Source organism: Heterodontus francisci, chromosome 12, assembly GCF_036365525.1.
Source record: "Heterodontus francisci isolate sHetFra1 chromosome 12, sHetFra1.hap1, whole genome shotgun sequence".
NCBI lineage: Eukaryota > Metazoa > Chordata > Chondrichthyes > Heterodontiformes > Heterodontidae > Heterodontus > Heterodontus francisci.
In genome coordinates, this window is record NC_090382.1 from 101,500,630 (window position 1) to 101,522,327 (window position 21,698).

The following is a 21,698-nucleotide window of genomic DNA, read 5'->3' on the forward strand; positions in this document are numbered from 1 at the left end:
TTTCTTTCAGAGTTATGGAGCAACTACCGTTATGTAGGCAGACATGGCAACCATTCAGCAGCAGCAATGTCCCACAAACAGCATCGGAAGGAACAGCCAAGTAATCTGCTTTTCGTTTCATAGGTAGAAGGAGGAATGCCAGCCAGAACATTCCTCGAAGATTGCCACTGGATCTTTAAGCTAGGGTTTTCCACTCATGCACGCACCAACCCACGATTGTCTGACAGCCATTCACTAACGAATGGGAAAATCACCAGCTGGCGAGTGCTAAAGCAGTAAACCACGGACTTAGTAGCTATCTGAGCTACCAGAACAAGGGTTTAGTTTAACTGTGTAGCCGAAGGATGGGTAGAAGTTCAAAAAAAATTAGAAGATGGGAAATAATGCAAAGAAAGCTCAAGATTGGCAGTGAGTGATGGTGGAATCATGGCGATTAGGATTCCATCACCAATCTGTCAATTATAAATATATAATTAGAAACGTGTCTCATTAAAATCTGGGGTAATCCTTTAATTTACTCCTCTAATGACCTTGCAAAATGGATAAGGTTCCCATGACATACAGAAGTAGCCTAGTGCAGCAGAATATTGGCAACTCAATAAAAACTGTGTGCCATTTTGCTGATAGGACCAACAACAGTATTATAGAATCAGATAAAAGCAAAAGAAAGTGAAATGCTCCAGAAATTGATGGTGGATCCCTGTGCTTTGGGATATTGTTCTTAGTGCTGTTTTGGGTCACTCCGATTGCTGGGCTGGATTATACACAGACGGGGGGGCGAGTCTGAGCAAACATCTGTGCAGTTGTGGATATTTTTACATGACTAACTAAAGTCAATATGCCCAGGTCAGCAAACCCCTTTTAAACATTAATACAGAACTTTTTGCCCCTAAAAGTAAAAACCTACAGAGAACAGGGAGACCGGAAAGATTCAATATTTATTGAATTATTAATATCCTTTCCACTGATAATGGATGCTTGGAAGTCTGCTTTCAGGAGGTAAACCACTCACATTATTCATTATTTATTAATACCAATATATCTATGCTTTGATGCCAATAGCCACAATCAGTTATTTGATTAACTTTATAACTGTACTAAAATCCCTCAGGATTGAGCGCTACACTAACATGTATCTCCTTAAATTCCAGCTTCAGAGATAAGTTCAGAACAAACAGAAGGGTTCCTTTCTGACAGCTTGTGATAATGTTTTATGACGCTTGTAAAAGTGCTGGGGGTTGGGGCAGAGGGGCAGCCCTCAAATGGAGACCAGTGACCCGAGTGTTGCTCTCCCTGTTTCTCCCCCATATTATATAGCGTGCTGCTAGTTCCTGCTGAACCAACTGGAGACCCACCAGAAATGGAGGCCTCCGCTGGCAGCACCTGGAACTCATGAAAACCTGGGTCCCAGATACTGTTGGAGGCATAAAGTTCACATCCTTTATGCTGTTGTTTGCTTACAAGTACTCGTGCTGGTGGGAAATTATCAAGGGCAGGTCACCATGAGAGTCTCAAGCAAACGTCTGATGCAATTTGAAAAGGTTATAGGAAAAGAGCAAGAAATGGAACTAAGTGGGTCTCGTCTTCAGAAGACTGGCACAGGAGTGATGTCTTCCTTCTGTACTGTAGAATTCTACATCATTCTATTACCTCATTATAATGCCAAAATTCTGACACTGTTGAATTCCAACACAGATTATACAGATAGATGGTGTTGAGACAACCTCACTCCAGCCTACGTGGGGAATCTTTTCTTGTGCTGTCACTGCCTGCACCCTTCCTTCCTCTGACTGTCATTTCTTTCTCCCTCTGCTCCACTACCTTCGACGTTCTCTTGCAAAACCACTTTCCCTTACTCCCTCCCCCTGTGCCATCAAAAGCTTGTTAGAAACCTGTCTTTTTAACAATATCTTTGTCCCTACATCCTATATTCCTTCAAGTTCTGCTTGGTGTTTACCTATCCCATTTGTAAAGCACTCTGAAATGAGAGGAGTGCTGTATAAATACATATTGTTTAAATGGACATGTCACACTTTTGGCTTTGGATAGCTGGTTAGAGGATGGTATTAATGGTACATTGTTAATACCATCCAGAAAGTATTTGGTACCATTACTGGATGCAATATAGAAATATAGGGACAGATTTTCCAGCTGTTGAGATGCCCATATTACATTGTTTAGGGCACAGTGTTTAGAGCAAATCAGAGTGGGAGAATCACTGCATTGCATGCATATCAATTTTCTGTTCTTTTGGAATGAATAGATGCAAACTTGAGCAGGTTTCCTTACAAAAGCCTGTTTTTCTTTGTGCAGTGCATCCAAATGATCCAATATGTCCATGCGCACTAACAGGAACATCTTCCCTCTTCATCGGCTCCTCTTACATTCGTAGCACAAGAAGCTCCGAATGATGGGATTAACTTACCTGCTGAACCATTTGGTTATTAAGTGTCCCTCCTACCCAACTGATCATCACATATACTTACATAGTTTAAAAAAGTGGCAAGACGATTTCCAGTGCCTAATTCTTTGAAAGCATCAGGTTCATCTTTCTATAAAATGAAATGAAAATGAATACACACACAGCAAGAGCACGCACCATGGATGGCCACTCGTTGGTACTTACATAATTTAGAAACGTGGCTAGTCTATTCCCCTGCGTCGCAAGATTGCTGTCGAATGGACGCTGCAACAGATTTCATTTCAAAAAACAAGTTTATCCTAGACTTCTTTCCGTTAAGGCTTTAAAGCCTCATTGGCTGCTTTCACCACACAAATCCCTGCAAAAAGTTGTATTTAAATTCTTGGTTTACTATTTTTGAACGGGCCTCTATTTATGGAATTGGGTCTGTGCTACAGACATTGGCTGAATGCAGAGAGATTCAGCTTGTGCAAGAGGAGTTTTCAGTCTAGATTGTTGTGAGAAACAATGGATAACTAGGAATGAATTCAATGTTACCAGGAATGGAAACCTGAGAAGGTTCAATTTGAATTTTCTCAAATAAAGATGCTTTCAAGGGAGACATTCTATTCCAACTTTATTGTGGATTTGTGCTGGTGAACAGGTTAATTGATGAATGGAAATAGGCAATAGAATTAAGCAATGATTCAGTATTGTGTGACTGAGCAGCCGCATGGCATTAGGGAACCAGCGAAATGACTGCAGAGGGCTTCAGAGTCCCCAATTCCAAAGTTTGATCCATGGCAATGACCATAGTCGATGGTTGGGGCCTAGTCATTTATTCAAGCTTAACATCTTTGTTTTGTTGACAGGAATTTATGTGTTTTAATAGATTTTTTTCTCTTCCATTTACACAGAATGGTTAAGGATTTTGAACATGTCAACCAATACCATGAATAGACGAATGCCAGCCAATCACAACCCTAGGTTTTATTCAACCATCCACTAGGAAGCATAAGCCAGTACCCTGCAGCTGATAATAGGTGGCTGGACTGGACTGAAGGAGGTTAAAGATTTAACATACTGTTTTAAATTACCATTCAATTATACCTTGACAATGGAGAAGACAGCTGATCAGTAGTCAGGCAAAACTCTTTTCAAGGTTATTCCATTCACAGTCTGTCAAAGGCAACCAGGCCAAGGAATGTAGCTGCTCCCCTTACATTTACCGGACACAGATGCAATGGAATAAGATCCTTAAATGGGAATAGTTCATTTTGTAGACCTCTGGAGATTTCTCATTAAATTTAAGGAACCCTACATGATTAGAATTTCCTAAAATTTGTTACAGACTGGGACAGCAGAGAACCATAGTTTTCTTGATTTATAACATCTTTGTGATAAGTTAAATATAACAGATCTAGTTAGATGTTCCAATATCCATTTAAGTAACCATCACAGAAATCAAGGAAAAATACTTTGTAAGTTTCACTTGACAGTTGAGAGATTGGGAGATTATACCTATTTCTATGAGTCTCCTGGGCATTCTGCAAGACTGGAACAGTCAATACCATATTTAATTCTCAAATGATGCATTTCAATTTGGGAAGCATTCAGATTGCATTGCCAGCACAGCTGAACAACATAAACTTTACTTCTCTCATCTTAATATGCAACAACAGATGAAATTTGATGTAGCAATGAAGCAAATCATTAAGACTGTTGAAAAGGGGGCCTTGTAAAGGTGGGACATGGCAGTATTCAAATTCTATTCTATCAAGAGATTCTCAATTCATTCAGAGATCAGACTGATAAAAGGAAATTATTGCACCACAGGCAATTATGAGGGCAGGAAAGCAGAGCTAGATAAAGTGAACCGGCAAAGTAGGTTAACAGATAGGTCAATACAGATGCAGTGGCAGATAGTTAAGGGGATATTTCAGAATACACAGAATAGATACATTCCAACAAGAAAGAAAAATTCCAAGTGGAGGACCCACCATCCGTGGGTTAACTAAAAAAGTTAAAGATAGTATCAAACTTAAAGAAAAAGTGTATAATTGCACAAAGATGGGTGGCAGGTCAGAAGATTGGACAGAATATAAAAAGCAGCAAAGAATGACTAAAAGATTAATAAGGAGGGAAAAATTAAAGTACGAGAGAAAGCTGGCTAGAAATATAATAAACAGTAAGCGTTTCTATAGATATTTAAAAAAGAAAAGAGTTAACAAAGTGAGCACTGGTCCTATAGAAAGTGAGTCTGGGGAATTAATAAGGGAAAATAAGGAGATGGCAGATAAACAGGTATTTTACATCAGTCTTCACCGTGAAGGATACAAGTAACATCCCAGAAATAGCTGTAAATCAGGAAATGGAAGGGAGGGAAGAACTCATAAAAATTACAATCACCAGGGATGTAGTACTGTGCAAATTGTTGGAACAGCGAGCTGACAAGTCCCCAGGTCTTGATGGACTTCATCCTAGGATCTTAAAAGAAGTGGCTAGTGAGATAGTTGATGCATCGGTTTTAATTTTCAAAAATTCCCTAGATTCGGGGGAAGGTTCCATTAGATTGCAAAATAGCCAATGTAACTCCTTTATTCAAAAACGGAGAGGGACAGGAAGCAGGAAACTACAGGCCAGTAAGCCTAATATCTGTCATAGGGAAAATGTTAGAAGCTATTATTAAAGATGTTATAGCAGGGCACTTAGAAAAATTCAAGGTAATCGGGCAGAGTCAACATGGCTTTGTGAAAGGGAATCATGTTTAACCAATTTACTGGAGTTCTTTGAACAAGTAACATGTGCTGTGGATAAAGGGGAACCGGTGGATGTACTGTACTTTGATTTGCAGAAGACATATGATAAGGGTGCCACATCAAAGGTTATTGTGGAAAATAAAAGCTCATTGTGGTAGGGGGTAGCATTTTGGCATGGATAGAAGATTGACTTGCTCACAGGAAACAGAGAGTAGGCCTAAATGGGTCATTTTCTGGTTGGCAAGATGTAATGAGTGGTGTGCCGCAGAGATCAGTGCTGGGGTCTCAAATTTTTACAATTTATATATATGACTTAGATGAAGGGACCAAAGGTATGGTTGCTGATGACACAAAGATAGGTAGGAAAGTAACTTGTGAAGAGGACGTAAGGAGGCTACAAAGGGATATAGATAGGTTAAGTGAGTGGGCAAAGATCTGACAAATGGAGTATAACGTGGGAAAATGTTAAATTGTCTATTTTGGCAGGGAGAATTAAAAGGAAGCATATTATCTAAACGGTGAGAGATTGCAGAGCTCTGAGATGCAGAGGGATCTGGGTGTCCTAGTGCATGAATCACAAAAGGTTAGTATGCAGGTACAGCAAGTAATTAGGAAAGCTAATAGAATGTTATCGTCTATTGTGGGGGGAGTTGAGTACAAATGTAGGGAGGTTATGCTCCAATTATACAGGGCAGTGGTGAGACCACATCTGGAATACTGTGCACAGTATTGGTCTCCTTATTTAAGGAAGGATGCAAATGCATTGGACGCAGTTCAGAGAAGGTCTACTAGACTAACACCTGGAATGGGTGGGTTGTCTGATGAGGAAAGGTTGGACAGACTAGGCTTATATGTGCTGGAGTTTCGAAGAGTAAGAGCTGACTTGATTGAAACATGTAAGATTCTGAGGGATCTTGACAGGGTGGATGTGGAAAGGATGCTTCCCCTTGTGGGAGAATCTAGAACTAGGGGTCACTGTTTAAAAATAAAGGGTTATCCATTTAACATAGAGATGAGGAGAAATGTTGTCTCTCAGAGGGTCGTGAGTCTTTGGAACTCTCTTCTTCAAAAGGCAATGGAAGCAGAGTCTTTGAATATTTCTAAGGCACAGGTAGATAGATTATTGATAAGCAAGGGGGTGAAAGGTTATTGGGGGTAGGTGGGAATGTGGAGTTGAATTTACAATCAGATCAGCCATGATCTTGTTGAATGGCGGAGCAGGCTTGAGGGACTGAGTGGCCTACTCCTGCTCCTCATTTGTATGTTCGTATGTTTGTTCATATGTACAGATATCATTCATGTGCCTTGATGTCAAAAATTTTAAGTACTATAAGAAGTCTGAAAGACAAACTGGATAGTACAAAACTCTGTTAAATTCAATACAAAGCTCATTGTGGACCAGTGAACACTTCATTTACTATCAAGAAGTGTTAATGTTAAGACTTGAAGATGCCAAGCAGAATCCAATTTTCTCCTTATGGCAAGGAGGTGGTTTTAAGCGATTACAATGATTAGTGCATATTTATTGCCTCTTAATTTTGCTACTGCACATGCAGGAAATGGGACAATAAAATGTCTCTCTAAGTAAGGAAGCAGAGAGGTTTCTGCCTCTAGGAACTACTTTCTTTTCTTTTGGGCCTCCTTATCTCGAGAGACAATGGATACGCGCCTGGAGGTGGTCAGTGGTTTGTGAAGCAGCGCCTGGAGTGGCTATAAAGGCCAATTCTGGAGTGACAGGCTCTTCCACAGGTGCTGCAGAGAAATTTGTTTGTTGGGGCTGTTGCACAGTTGGCTCTCCCCTTGCGCCTCTGTCTTTTTTCCTGCCAACTACTAAGTCTCTTCGACTCGCCACAATTTAGCCCTGTCTTTATGGCTGCCCGCCAGCTCTGGCGAATGCTGGCAACTGACTCCCACGACTTGTGATCAATGTCACACGATTTCATGTCGCGTTTGCAGACGTCTTTATAACGGAGACATGGACGGCCGGTGGGTCTGATACCAGTGGCGAGCTCGCTGTACAATGTGTCTTTGGGGATCCTGCCATCTTCCATGCGGCTCACATGGCCAAGCCATCTCAAGCGCCGCTGACTCAGTAGTGTGTATAAGCTGGGGATGTTGGCCGCTTCAAGGACTTCTGTGTTGGAGATATAGTCCTGCCATCTGATGCCAAGTATTCTCCGAAGGCAGCGAAGATGGAATGAATTGAGACGTCGCTCTTGGCTGGCATACGTTGTCCAGGCCTCGCTGCCGTAGAGCAAGGTACTGAGGACACAGGCCTGATACACTCGGACTTTTGTGTTCCGTGTCAGTGCGCCATTTTCCCACACTCTCTTGGCCAGTCTGGACATAGCAGTGGAAGCCTTTCCCATGCGCTTGTTGATTTCTGCATCTAGAGACAGGTTACTGGTGATAGTTGAGCCTAGGTAGGTGAACTCTTGAACCACTTCCAGAGCGTGGTCGCCAATATTGATGGATGGAGCATTTCTGACATCCTGCCCCATGATGTTCGTTTTCTTGAGGCTGATGGTTAGGCCAAATTCATTGCAGGCAGACGCAAACCTGTCGATGAGACTCTGCAGGCATTCTTCAGTGTGAGATGTTAAAGCAGCATCGTCAGCAAAGAGGAGTTCTCTGATGAGGACTTTCCGTACTTTGGACTTCGCTCTTAGACGGGCAAGGTTGAACAACCTGCCCCCTGATCTTGTGTGGAGGAAAATTCCTTCTTCAGAGGATTTGAACGCATGTGAAAGCAGCAGGGAGAAGAAAATCCCAAAAAGTGTGGGTGCGAGAACACAGCCCTGTTTCACACCACTCAGGATAGGAAAGGGCTCTGATGAGGAGCCACCATGTTGAATTGTGCCTTTCATATTGTCATGGAATGAGGTGATGATACTTAGTAGCTTTGGTGGACATCCGATCTTTTCTAGTAGTCTGAAGAGACCACGTCTGCTGACGAGGTCAAAGGCTTTGGTGAGATCAATGAAAGCAATGTAGAGGGGCATCTGTTGTTCACGGCATTTCTCCTGTATCTGACGAAGGGAGAACAGCATGTCAATAGTCGATCTCTCTGCACGAAAGCCACACTGTGCCTCAGGGTAGACGCGCTCGGCCAGCTTCTGGAGCCTGTTCAGAGCGACTCGAGCAAAGACTTTCCCCACTATGCTGAGCAGGGAGATTCCACGGTAGTTGTTGCAGTCACCGCGGTCACCTTTGTTTTTATAGAGGGTGATGATGTTGGCATCGCGCATGTCCTGGGGTACTGCTCCCTCGTCCCAGCACAGGCATAGCAGTTCATGTAGTGCTGAGAGTATAGCAGGCTTGGCACTCTTGATTATTTCAGGGGTAATGCTGTCCTTCCCAGGGGCTTTTCCGCTGGCTAGGGAATCAATGGCATCGCTGAGTTCCGATTTGGTTGGCTGTATGTCCAGCTCATCCATGACTGGTAGAGGCTGGGCTGCATTGAGGGCAGTCTCAGTGACAGCATTCTCCCTGGAGTACAGTTCTAGGTAGTGCTCAACCCAGCGGTCCATCTGTTTGCGTTGGTCAGTGATTATGTCCCCCGATTTAGATTTGAGGGGGGTGATCTTCTTGATGGTTGGCCCAAGAGCTCTCTTCATGCCATCATACATTCCTCTGATGTTTCCGGTGTCTGAGGCCAACTGAATATGACTGCATAGGTTTTGCCAGTAGTCGTTTGCGCAACGCCTAGCTGTTCTTTGTGCAGTGCTTCTGGCTGCTTTAAGTGCTGCGGATGTTAAATCGCTGGGGGCTTTCTTGTAGTTCAAAAGTGCAATGCGCTTAGCGGCTATGACAGGTTCCAGCTCTTCATTATGAGATTGAAACCAGTCTGCATTTCTCTTCGCACTTTTGCCGTAGGTGGTCAAAGCTGACTCATAGATGGCGTCTCTGATGTGGGCCCACTTGGTCTCAGCATCCCCTGTGGGAGTGTTTTGAAGGGCTGTTACAAGTGAATTTAGAAATTTTTGTAACAGCTGTGGGTGAGAAATTCTGCTCGTGTTGATGCGCGGGTGGCCCTTCTGCTTGGAATGATGCAACTTCTTTGGTCTGAGTCTAACCTTGCTGCACACCAGGGAGTGGTCGGTGTCGCAGTCCGCACTGTGGAAGCTGCGTGTGATTTGAACACTGTTTAAGGCGGCTCGCCTTGTGACAATGAGGTCTAGCTGGTGCCAACGACGTGATCTTGGGTGCCTCCATGAAACCTGGTGACAGGGTTTAGTGTGAAAGAACGAGTTGGTGATGCAGAGGTTATGATAGGTACACAACTCAAGCAGTCTCTGCCCGTTCTCATTCATCCTTCCAACGCCATAGCGCCCAAGGCAGGAGGGCCATGAGTCATGGTCGGCCCCAACCCTGGCATTAAAGTCCCCCAGCAGGAATAGGTGTTCGGTGTTGGGGATGCTGCTAATGATGTTGTGGAGTTGTTCATAGAACTGGTCTTTAGCTTCAGGTGCGGAACAGAGTGTTGGAGCATAGATGCTGAGTAGGTGTACTGGACCAGAGGTGGTGAGCAGTCGGATGGACAGTATGCGTTCCGAGCCATTTGAGGGAGGCTCTATCATGCTGAGCAAGGAGTTTCTGATGGCGAAGCCCACTCCATGCTGTCTTGGTTCTTCAGGATCCCTGCCCTGCCAGAAGAAGGTGTAGTCTTGCTCTGCTAGAGAGCCACTCGCGGGGAGGCGAGTCTCCTGAAGTGCTGCAATGTCCACATTGAGTCTACTGAGCTCGTTGTTAATGATGGCGGTCTTCCGAGAATCGTTGATTTGTGTAAGGTCTTCCGACAGGCCAGGACACATAGTTCTGACGTTCCAGCTTGCAAAGCGAAGGGCTGGTACCTTCTTTCCTTTTTTCATGTTGTTTGGTGCGGTGTATCAGTCCACCTTTCGGGCAATGACCCTGAGCTCCAAGCACCCATTGAAGCAGGCAGACTGTGGCGGGACAGAACCTTATTGACTAGCTGCATTAAAAAGGTACAAATAGGCAAAATCCTAACTAGATGACAAACTTAAATTGATGGTCACTTCTCTTTTCATTTGCCTTTTTAAGGATATTGTGGTTTAATCTCTTTTCTTGCGAATTATTTAAAGAATGTAATAATTCCCAGGTTTTCCCTGCCCAGCTGTTGACCAGAATAATTATGACTTGTGTTCAACAGACACATATCTGCTAGTTTACTTTTTTTTACTATTTTAGGAAGTCCAAATGAAGAGGTTCCATGAAAGGGCCAATAGTGAAGTTCTGAGATCATCCCTTTTTTTTTTAAAACACAGTTGAGGAGCTGTTTTTGGAACTGGATATAAATGATGGTGAAATCCATTAAATCTGAGCTGCAGTTAACCACTTGTTGAATCAACTAATGCCCTTCACTCTCCCTCCTCCTGACCCTATTCATAAGAGCTTATCCATTCTGAGCTCTTCTATTTACACATTCTGCTCACAGTGGCCCCATCATTTCATTCTTACTCCAATCGTACATGTATTTCCCAGAGAACAGTGGACAGGATGAATAGGCTGTGGGCTTCTGTGGTGAATGCCCCAATTCACTGAATTGTTTCTGTTAGGGTTGAGACCACATCATACAAAAAGGTAGGTATTGCATAATATCATCAGGGATCAAAGTGATCTACTAGAATCATAGAATGGTGCTGCACAGAAGGCTATTCAGCCCATCAAGCCCGTGCCAGCTCTCTGCAAGAGCAACTCAGTTAGTCCCACTGCCTGGCCATTTCCCTGTAGTCCTATATTTTCTTCCTCCTTCAGGTGCTTATCCAATTCCCTTTTGAAAGCCATGATTGAATCTGCCTCCACCACACTCTCAGGAAGTACATTCCAGATCATAACTACTCACTGCATAAAAAAGATTTTCCTCATGTCACTTTTATTCATTTGCCAATCAGCTTAAATCATTGGCATCTCGACCTTTCCACCAATAGGAACAGTTTCTATCTAGTCTGTCCAGATCCTTTCATGATTTTGAACACCTCTATCAAATCTCCTTTCAACCCTCTCTTCCCTAGGGAGAACAATCCCAGCTTCTCTAACCTATTCACATGACTGAAGTCCCCAAACCCTAGAGCCATTCTCATAAAATCTTTTCTGCACCTTGATTAGCTGACTAGCAATGGTCGCCGAAAGGGGTCTGAGGGGCGTTTATTAAGATTTTTTTCCCCCAAATTGTGCTGGATTTTTATCTCATTTGTTGCCTTGCTCATGAGATTGCATGGTTTCAGGCAGAATCTAAATACAGTGTTGTGATGGACAAGGGAACGCAATTGTGTGGAATTGCAGGATGGAACAGAGGAGAGGGTCTTTTCCTGCTTACCACTGTTCCTTTGTTCATATGACATGTTACACAACGGTTTCTCTTACCGTCACTGCTCTTATAGGACATGTCATTTCCGGCTGAATTTTGAGAGTTCTCATTTAATAAATTGACATATCCACCCCCAAAAACACTTTTGAAAATGCCGAACTTTCACTCCCCGCCACCTTCAGAACATTTGACCCTCAACCCCTTCTCACCATCCCTACAACCAATCGGAGCATTAATCCCCAACCCCATACCCCTCCTGACCTGAAGATTTCACTCCCCCCCCACCCCCCACCAGCGTCACGCCTCAGAACTCCAAATGGAGTTCCGAGGGCGCGGGAGTTCTGGCCGATGGCTGACGGAATAGTGGCGTGGGACGGCCACTGGGACAAGGTACATTAAAATTAAGGTAAAATCATTCAAATTAATATTAAAATGAAGGCTCCGCCACACCGAGGCCTCGCCCCTGCCAGTAAAATGCGGCGGGACCTTCTCGGCTTCGGAGGTCATGGCGGGCATCTCCTCTCACCAATGAAGGAGAGCCATATATCCAAGTTTGCTATTGACACTAAATTAGGCAGCACAATAATGTAAAGAAAATGGGAGCAGAAAATTGCAACGGGACATTGATGGATTCAGTGAATGGGCAAAACTGGCAGATGGAGTTCACTATGGGGAAGTGCAAGAACATTAGATCTATGGGGCGGCGCAGTGGTACTGCCTGTGTGGAGTTTGCAAGTTCTCCCTGTGTCTGCGTGGGTTTTCGCTGGGTGCTCTGGTTTCCTCCCACCTCCAAAGACTTGCAGGTTGATAGGTAAATTGGCTATTATAAATTGCCCCTAGTATAGGTAGGTAGTAGGAGAATGGTGGGGATGTGGTAGAGAATATGGGGTTAATGTAGAATTAATATAAATGGGTGGTTGTTGGTCGGCACAGACTCGGTGGGCCGAAGGGTCTGTTTCAGTGCTGTATCTCTAAATAAAATAGAAGTTAGATCATAGTATTTTCTAAATGGCAAGAGGATCACAGAATTGTTACAGTGCAGAAGGAGGCCATTCGACCCATTATGTCCACACTGGCTCTCTGAAAGAGCAATTCCCTCAGTTCCATTCCACTGCCTTCTCCCCATAACCCTGCACATTCTCCCTTTTCACATAACTGCCTAATTCCCTTTTGAATGCTTTAATCGAACCTGCCTCCACCACATTCTCAGGCAGCGCATTCCAGACCTTAACCAATCGCTGCATGAAAAAGTTTTTCCTCATGTCACTTTTGCTTCTCTTACCAAATACTTTAAATCTGTGCCCTCTCGTTCTCGATCCTTTCATGAGTGGGGACAGTTTCTCTCTATCTACTCTGTCCAGACCCCTCATGATTTTGAATACCTCTATCAAATCACCTCTCAGCCTTCTCTTCTCCAAAGAAAACAGTCCTAACTTCTCCAATCTATCTTCATAACTGAAATTCCTCATCCCTGGAACCATTCTCGTGAATCTTTTCTGTACTCTCTCCAATGCCCTCACGTCTGTCCTAAAGTGCGGCGCCCAGAACTGGAACCAATACTCCAGCTGAGGCCGAACTATTGTGTTACACAGAGGCTAGGAACTATGGAGAAGCAGAGAGGTTTAGGGATCGATGGTCATAGATCACTAAAAACTACTGGAAAATGGTGGCTTTCATCTCAAGGGTTTAGTTTCAAGACATTACTGTCCCCTGTGTACCTCTGACATCCTCTTGATGGGTGAACACAAAGAGGTGTCTGCTTTTTGTGATTCTAGCATCTGCTCTCAGCGTGATTGGTTCTCAGGTGCTACTGTGCTGTCCCACCATTGAGACTGGTATGAATGTTAAGGTGCCTTAGGCCATTGTATTTTTAAGTTACAGAAAAGAGCTACCATCTAAGTCTGACATATGTTTGTGTACAGCACTCATTCCAAATGTAAAGCTGGACTAGACTATCTTAAAATCCTATGCCATTGACTGCACATGAAAAATAAATTATTTTTTTAAACGAGTGCCACTGCCAGAAAAAATTGATTGGGAGCACAACTTGCACTTTATTTAGTAAGCCATTTTAATATTGCAGTGATGAGAGTTTCAAGTCAGTTCCTGAATACCTGATCACAATAAGCACCATTATTCAAAGCCAGGATGGGGCTTTCATTCCCTCTGGTAATGCATCTCTTTAATGCATTTGTGTAAAATTTATTTGTATGCCATTTTAACAGTCTTTAACAAATATAGTAAAATGCACCACAGAGGAATTTTGCAGGAACATGTTAAGCAGTTTGTGAATAGTTTAGTTTAGTTTAGAGATACAGCACTGAAACAGGCCCTACGGCCCACCGAGTCTGTGCCGACCATCAACCACCCATTTATACTAATCCTACACTAATCCCATATTCCTACCACATCCCCCCCACCTGTCCTTATATTTCCCTACCACCTACCTATACTAGGGACAATTTGTAATGGCCAATTTACCTACCAACCTGCAAGTCTTTTGGCTTGTGGGAGGAAACCGGAGCACCCGGAGAAAACCCACGCAGACACAGGGAGAACTTGCAAACTCCACACAGGCAGTACCCAGAATTGAACCCGGGTCGCTGGAGCTGTGAGGCTGCGGTGCTAACCACTGCGCCACTGTGCCGCCCTTTGCGCCACTGTGCTGCCCTTTGAATAAAAGGATTCAAATTCCCCATCTAACAGAATACTGACTAAATATTTAGCATTCAGCTTCACTTTTGTGTCTGAAAAGTTCACACTTCATTTCTGCAACTTGATCTAAAGAGTATTTCTAATTATCAATTGGATCTTTCATAAAAATGTGATTTTATTCCCTGCTAATAATATTTTTTTTTCTGTGCCTATTCAATACGCTGATCCGTAAAAAGTGGCAAGAGCACCTGTGATAACACAAAGCAGCTTTTTAAAGTTTTGCTCCACAGACAGGAAGAACCAGTGAGACTTTACAGCTGCACAATCTTTTGGTAACATGTTCAAACTCAACAAGTGTTAAACCGAGCAAAAGCGGTCCAAGCTTATGAACCCAAGCTCAGCTGGCCAAACAGAAAAGTATAAAAAAAAGGAAGTTTCCAGGAAACACACAGGGCTAGATTTTTCCTCCCAGGGTGGCAAACAGGAGTCGGAACTATTTCTGGGTCCCGTAACAGCCCCTGAGTGAAAACAGAACCCTTTGGGATTTTCACGAGGTGCCCTCTTAATTGGCATAGAGACACACTTGCTGTCCAATTAGGGGCAGCTGTTGGGCTCTCAAAACTGAAGGGACAATCAGAAGCCTTCCAGCTTGAGGGCAGCAGCAGGCTGTAGTAATGGGTAAGTAACTGAGAGGGCACTTCAACATGGAGGAGCCCTCTCATCAACTTTGTTAAAACTTTAAATAAAAAAAGATTCAGCAGTCAGGTCACCGCTGTGGCTGTCCCCGCACCCAGGGAGGGCGTGGTACCCGCCTCCGAGCAGTTAAATTGCCGCCCCCCACCCCCCCCACCCCCGATCTGGTCAGGAAACTGGAGGCCGCCTGGAAAATTCCAATCAGCCTTCTTTAACTGTGGTTAACAAAGGTCTTAATGAGCCTAACTGGCTGCCCACCTCGTGAGGGCAGGTAGCCCTGCCAGCCCCAAACCCGCCTCGGCAAAAGTGGCCAGTGCCAGTATCTCCATTGGGAAACTGGCACACCAGCCAGTGCCAGTATTCCCAGGCCTGTCCTTCTCCGTTCCCACCCTTGGCAGGACTTGAAAATCCAGCCCACAATGTCAGTCTGCTGGGAATGGCTAGCAAGGGCTAACGCGGTAAAATAGATGTATTTTCAGTTATCCCTGGATCACCACAGCTAGGTATTTTATTGAAATGCTTGAGCAATGATAAATATATATTTTTTAAAAATCAGATGGCACAATGACAAGACAAACAATGAAAGAGATGCTCCCTACATTAAACAAGTGAGCTCTTATGTCTGTATGCCTAACATACAGGTGGAAGTGTGTTGCATTATTTCGTTAATGTAGGACTATCCCCCAAACATTCAAAGAATGCAAAATCAAAAGGCACATTGAGATCAGAGTGATAGGCCATAGCTGTATGGCAGTTCTGGGCACCGTACCTTATGAACTATATATAGGCATTGGAGGAATGGCAATGTAGATTTACTAGAATGAAACCTACACCCCAAGGGTGAAGATATGAGAAGAGATTAAACAAACTAGGCTTGTATTTCCTGTAATTTAGAAGATTAAAGGGTGATTTGATCGAAGTTTCCAACATTTTAAGGGAAACAAATAGAGTAGTTAGAGATAAACTATTTCTGCTAGTTGGGGAGTCCAGAACTAGGAGGCATAATCTAAAAACTAGAACCAGACCTTTCAGGAGTGAAATTAGGATACATTTTTACAAACGAAGGGTGGTAGAAGTTTGGACCTCCCTTCTGCAAATGGTAATTTCAAACTGACTTGTTAGATTTTTGTTTACAAAAGATATTGAGGGATATGGAACAAAGGCAGGTATATGGATCAGCCATGATCATATTGAATGCAAGAACAGCGTTGAGGGACTAAATGGCCTCCTCTTGTTTCTTATGTTACTCTGATTGAGTGCGGGGAAAGCTCAGAGTGACAAACCACATACAGCAAGTGTTACAAACTCTGGTTGGACATATTCCTGGAGGCTTCATCACAGTAAGTTTATGGCACAGAAAAAGGCCACTTGGCCCATCGTGTCTGTGCTGGCCAAAAAAACAATCCGCCCATCTTCCAGAATTTGGTCCATAGCCCTGCAGATTACGGCACTTGAGGTGCATATCCAGACTCCTGTTGAATGAGTTGAAGGTTTCTACCTCAACTACCATTTCAGGCAGTCAGCTCCAGTCCCCCTCCACCCTCTGGGTGAAAAAATGTTTCCTCATCTCCCCTCTAATCTTTCTACCAATCACTTTAAATCTATGCCCCCTACTCACTGACCTCGCTGCTCATGTGAATAGGCCCTTCACCTCCACTCTATCTAGGCCCATCACAATTTTGTACATTTTAATCAAATCTCCCCTCAGCCTTCTCAGTTCCAAGGAGAACATCCCCAGCCATTCCAATCTTTCCTCATAGCTGGATTTTTCCAATCCCACCAACATCCTCATAAATCTCCTCTGTACCCTCTCGAATGCAATTACATCCTTGCTGTAATGAGGTGACCAGAACTGCACACAGCACACAAGTTGTGACCTAACCAATGATTTATTACAGTTCCAGCAAAACCTCGTTGCTCTTATATTCTATACCTCGGCTAATAAAGGAAAGGATTCCATATGTCTTCTTAACCACCTTATCAACCTGTCCTGCTCCTTCAGGGATCAGTGGACATTCACTTCCTCTACACTTCTCAATATTTTCCCATTAATCGTGTATTCCTTTGCCTTGTTTGACCTCCCCAAATGCATCACCTCACACTTCTCCAAGCTGAATTCCATTTGCCATTTTTCTCCCATCTGACCAGACCATCAATATCTTCCTGCAGCCTACAGCTATCCTCCTCGCTATCTACCACATGGCCAATCTTTGTGTCGTCTGCAAATTTCTTGATCATGCCCCCTACATTTACGTCCAAATGGTTAATATATACCACAAAAAGCAGGGGACCCAGTACTGAGCCCTGCGAAACTCCACTGGAAAAAGTCCTCCAGTCGCAAAAACACCTGTCAACAATCACCTGTTGTTTACTGCCACTGAGCCAATTTTGTATCCACCTTGCTGCATTTCCCTGGATCCCATGAGATTTTATTTTTTTCACCAGTCTGCCATGTGGAACCTTGTCAAAAGCCTTGCTGAAATCCATGTAGACCACTATCCATGAGGCACTAGCCTCATTATCTTCCTTGTTACTTCTTCAAAACATTCAATCAAGTGGGTCAGACAAGGTCTTCCCTTAATAAATCCATGCTGACTGTCCTTGATTAATCTGTGCCTTTCTAAGTGACAGTTTATCCTGTCTCTCAGAATCGATTCCAATAATTTTCCCACTACTGAGGTTAGACTGACTGGCCTGTAATTATTTGGTCTATCCGTCACTCCCTTTTTAAACAGAGGTACAACTTTAACAGTCCTCCAATCCTCCGGCACCACACCTCTATCCAGCGAGGGCTGGAAAATGATGGTCAGACCTTCCGTTATTTACTCTCTTGCTTCTTTTAACAGCCTGGGGTACATTTCATCCGGCTCTAGTGATTTATCAACTTTCAAGGATGCTAATCCCATTAATAATTCCTGTCTCCCTATGTTTATCACATCCAATACTTCACACCCCTCATCCTTAAATACAATATCTGCATCATCCCCCTCTTTTGGCCGCTCACCTCCAACTGCCACGCTCAGTCAAACATCCTCTTTTCTTCAGCTCTAATATTTGTAGAACTAATAAATAAGTGTTCAACGAAAATGAATAAAACGCACAATTTTTTTATGTCGCTTTGTTGTTTCTTGCAGCAGCAGAGTCCTGGAGACTCCAGGGTAATCATGGAGTGTTGACAACCTTAAGCTGAGCAATAGGAGAGGAACTTGGAAGTTTTAGTGATAATGCGAGAGATTAGTGCAGAATAAATGGGCATTTTATGAATATGGTCAAAGCAGAATGCAGCATAATAGGCGTGAGTTAAAAATCAGTGCTTCTGTGAGGTATGAACCAAATGGGTTTCACCATTTTACCAACAGCTGAATCCAGTTTCAATAAATTGCTTCCCACAGTGTATAAAAAAGGGGCAACCTGCCACATTTTTACTGATTATTCAGATTTTGGACAGGTCATTCATTGCGAACGGAGTTAGAAATTTTGGGCAGTGATGTGACCTTAATCCATGGCCCAGGTGCCAGAGGCTGAACAGCTGCACTCCAGAGCAGATATCCAATTGAAAACAAGTTTTCAGTCAAGCTCTCAATGAGTATTACGGCCACTTACTCTGGAAAAATCGAAATGAGGCTCGTACTGTCCTCCTACTCCGTAATTTGCCACCTGTAACAAAGAAACAGACTCGTGAGAGGCGGAAGGGCTATGGAACGCTCAGAGAGGATGCAGCCAGCAGCCTATGCAACAACACAACTCAGCTGTGGTGTTAATATCACACCACAAAACAGCAACCTTTCCGACCACAAAACATCATTGAACAGATTCTACGTAAAGCTTGTAAAGATGCTGTGGTTGGCTTCACTCGTGGTGAAGTCACGTGTGTCCTGCTCCCCCCACCCCAGCATTTAACTCTTTGGCAACCAAAAACATTTTAAAAGGTGGTGTATGGATTTTCTGTCAGTTTTTTATTCGGATACACTGAATATTGGAGGAGAAAATTAGAAAGCCGACCTACATTCAACAAAAACCATCTCTTTCAAAGAGCTAGCAGAAACACGATGGGTCAAATGGTCTTTATCTGTGCTGTGCTATTTTATTTTGGAATGCATTCTATCTGTGGGAATGTCTCCATTCAGGGTGATTCCTGTGGTGGAGACAATTTCCGTTCAAGGTTGCACAAACTAGGTCAATTACCTGTAGACGTGTAAACACATTACTGAGTCTCAACTCTCATGTGACCTACTGCTGCTTTAGCCCCTTGACATATTCAGATGACAAGCAGCTTTCCAGCATCTTAATATCTAAGCATTAAATCGTCTCAGTTACATAAAATAACATATTCTGGACTGAGAGAATGCTGATCACATATTCCCAAAGTTCAGGTGATGCTTTTGTTTAGGTCTCATTGTTAATGATGTGCCTTGAAGATTTCTTTCTTCTCTACAGTAATTGGCCAGGCTTCCCTGGTTTTCTGCTGGTGACTTCTGCTGCAAAACGTGCCATGTGTAGATGCCAGGTGAAGACAGGATCATCCTTGGCTGGGATAGCCTTCCGGAGCTGAACAGTTTGGTGATTATAGAATCAGAATGATACAGGGGAGGAGACGACCATTCGGTCTGTCTTGCCTGTTCCCACTCTCCAAAAGCAAGAGATAATTAGTCCATTCCCTTGCTCTTTCCCTACAGCCATGGAAATTTTCCACCAGTATTTGTCCAGTTCCTTTTGGAATGTTATTGAATCTTACTTCTACCAACCTTTCAGGCAGTGCATTCCAGATCATAACAACTCGCTACATAAAAATGTTTTTTCTCATGTCCCCATTCACCATGTGTGGCCAAGATACCATCTGATTACTAGCCCCTTTGTGGAAGACTACCAGGGCATAAGTTACCAACTTCTCAATAAGTGGAAGGAGAAATTTTTAAAAAAGCCTAGAGACAAAACAGCAACCGGATTACATGATTTTCTTTTTCCTCCCTCAGAACCTAAACTGACCACCCTTAATGTTCCCATGCAAAAATACCCACAATTGGCATTCAAAATGTCAGAACTCGATGATAACTCTTGCTAACGAACATCTCAATCCACGTAGCACTCACTTGATCTTTTTACATTCAGGCATTTCTGGTGGCCGGCTAATAAAGGCATTAAGCCAATTTCATGTTAACGAGTGCCCTCGGTTCAGGACCCGCTCCTAATTCAGTCACTGCTAAATGTGAATGACCACTCAGGTTTCTTGCTTTTGCTGCAGACTAACCAAAAATGGTTCTTTTATTTTTATATACTTAATACTCACAAGTACATATATTTATATAGCACTTTTAACGCAGTAAAACATCCCAAGTTGCTTCACAAGAGCATTACCAAACAAAATTTGACATTGAGCCACATGAGGAGATATTAGGCAGATGACCAACCAAAAGTCAAAGAGGTAGGTTCTTCTACTCCTTCTTTGGCCTCCTTGTCTCGAGAGACAATGGGTAAGCACCTAGAGGTGGTCAGTGGTTTGTGAAGCAGCGCCTGGAGTGGCTATAAAGGCCAATTCTAGAGTGAGGACTCTTCCACAGGTGCTGCAGATAAAATTGGATGTTGGGGCTATTACACAGTTGGCTCTCCCCTTGCGCTTCTGTCTTTTTTTCCTGCCAACTGCTAAGTCTCTTCGACTCGCCACATTTTAGCCCCGCCTTTATGGCTGCCCGCGAGCTCTGGCGATTACTGGCAACTGACTCCCACGACTTGTGGTCAATGTCACAGAACTTCATGTTGCGTTTGCAGACGTCTTTAAAGCTGAGACATGGCCGGCCGGTGGGTCTGATACCAGTGACGAGCTCGCTCTACAATGTGTCCATGGGGATCCTGCCATCTTCACATGGCCAAGCCATCTCAGGCGCCGCTGACTCAGTAGGGTGTATATGCTGGGGATGTTGGCCGCCTCGAGGACTTTTGTGTTGGAAATACGGTCCTGCCACCTGATGCCAAGGATTCTCCAGAGGCAGCGTAGATGGAATGAATTGAGATGTCGCTCTTGGCTGACATACGTTGTCCAGGCCTCGCTGCCGTAGAGCAAGGTACTCAGGACACAGGCTTGATACACTCGGACTTTTGTGTTCTGTGTCACTGCACCATTTTCCCACTCTCTTGGCCAGTCTGGACACAGCAGGGGAAGCCTTTCCCATGCGCTTGTTGATTTCTGCATCGAGAGACAGGTTACTGGTGATAGTTGAGCCTAGGTAGGTGAACTCTTGAACCACTTCCAGAGCGTGGTCGCCGATATTGATGGATGAAGCATTTCTGACGTTCTGTCCCATGATGTTCGTTTTCTTGAGGCTGATGGTTAGGCCAAATTCGTTGCAGGCAGCCACAATCCTGTCGATGAGTCTCTGCAGACACTCTTCAGTGTGAGATGTTAATGCAGCATCGTCAGCAAAGAGGAGTTCCCTGATGAGGACTTTCCGTATTTTGGTCTTCGCTCTTAGACGGGCAAGGCTGAACAACCTGCCCCCTGATCTTGTGTGGAGGAAAATTCCTTCTTCTGAAGACTTGAACGCATGTGAGAGCAGCAGTGAGAAGAAGATCCCAAACAGTGTAGGTGTGAGAACACAGCCCTGTTTCACGCCACTCAGGATAGGAAAGGGGTCTGATGAGGTGCCGCTATGCTGAATAATGCCTTTCATATTGTCATGGAATGAGGTGATGATATTTAGTAGCTTTGATGGACATCCGATCTTTTCTAGCAGTCTGAAGAGACCACGTCTGCTGACGAGGTCAAAAGCTTTGGTGAGATCAATGAAAGCAACGTAGAAGGGCATCTGTTGTTCGCGGCATTTTTCCTGTAGCTGGCGAAGGGAGAACAGCATGTCAATGGTGG

General features: G+C 43.8%; 1 protein-coding gene across 13 annotated transcripts in view; it reads right to left on the reverse strand.

Moving 5' to 3' along the window:
- LOC137376020 (prolyl 4-hydroxylase subunit alpha-2-like) overlaps positions 1-21,698 on the reverse strand; it is a 132,929-nt gene that overhangs the window by 18,185 nt on the left and 93,046 nt on the right. For 6 of the 13 annotated variants that reach the window (XM_068043940.1, XM_068043938.1, XM_068043941.1 and 3 more), the window contains 3 exons: positions 18,443-18,496; positions 2,627-2,686; positions 2,487-2,552 (listed from right to left, as the gene is read on the reverse strand). In XM_068043940.1, coding sequence (XP_067900041.1) covers positions 2,487-2,552; positions 2,627-2,686; positions 18,443-18,496 — 180 coding nt within the window. The remainder of the gene's footprint in view (positions 1-2,486; positions 2,553-2,626; positions 2,687-18,442; positions 18,497-21,698) is intronic. The other 7 variants (XM_068043943.1, XM_068043946.1, XM_068043942.1 and 4 more) reach the window with 2 other exon arrangements.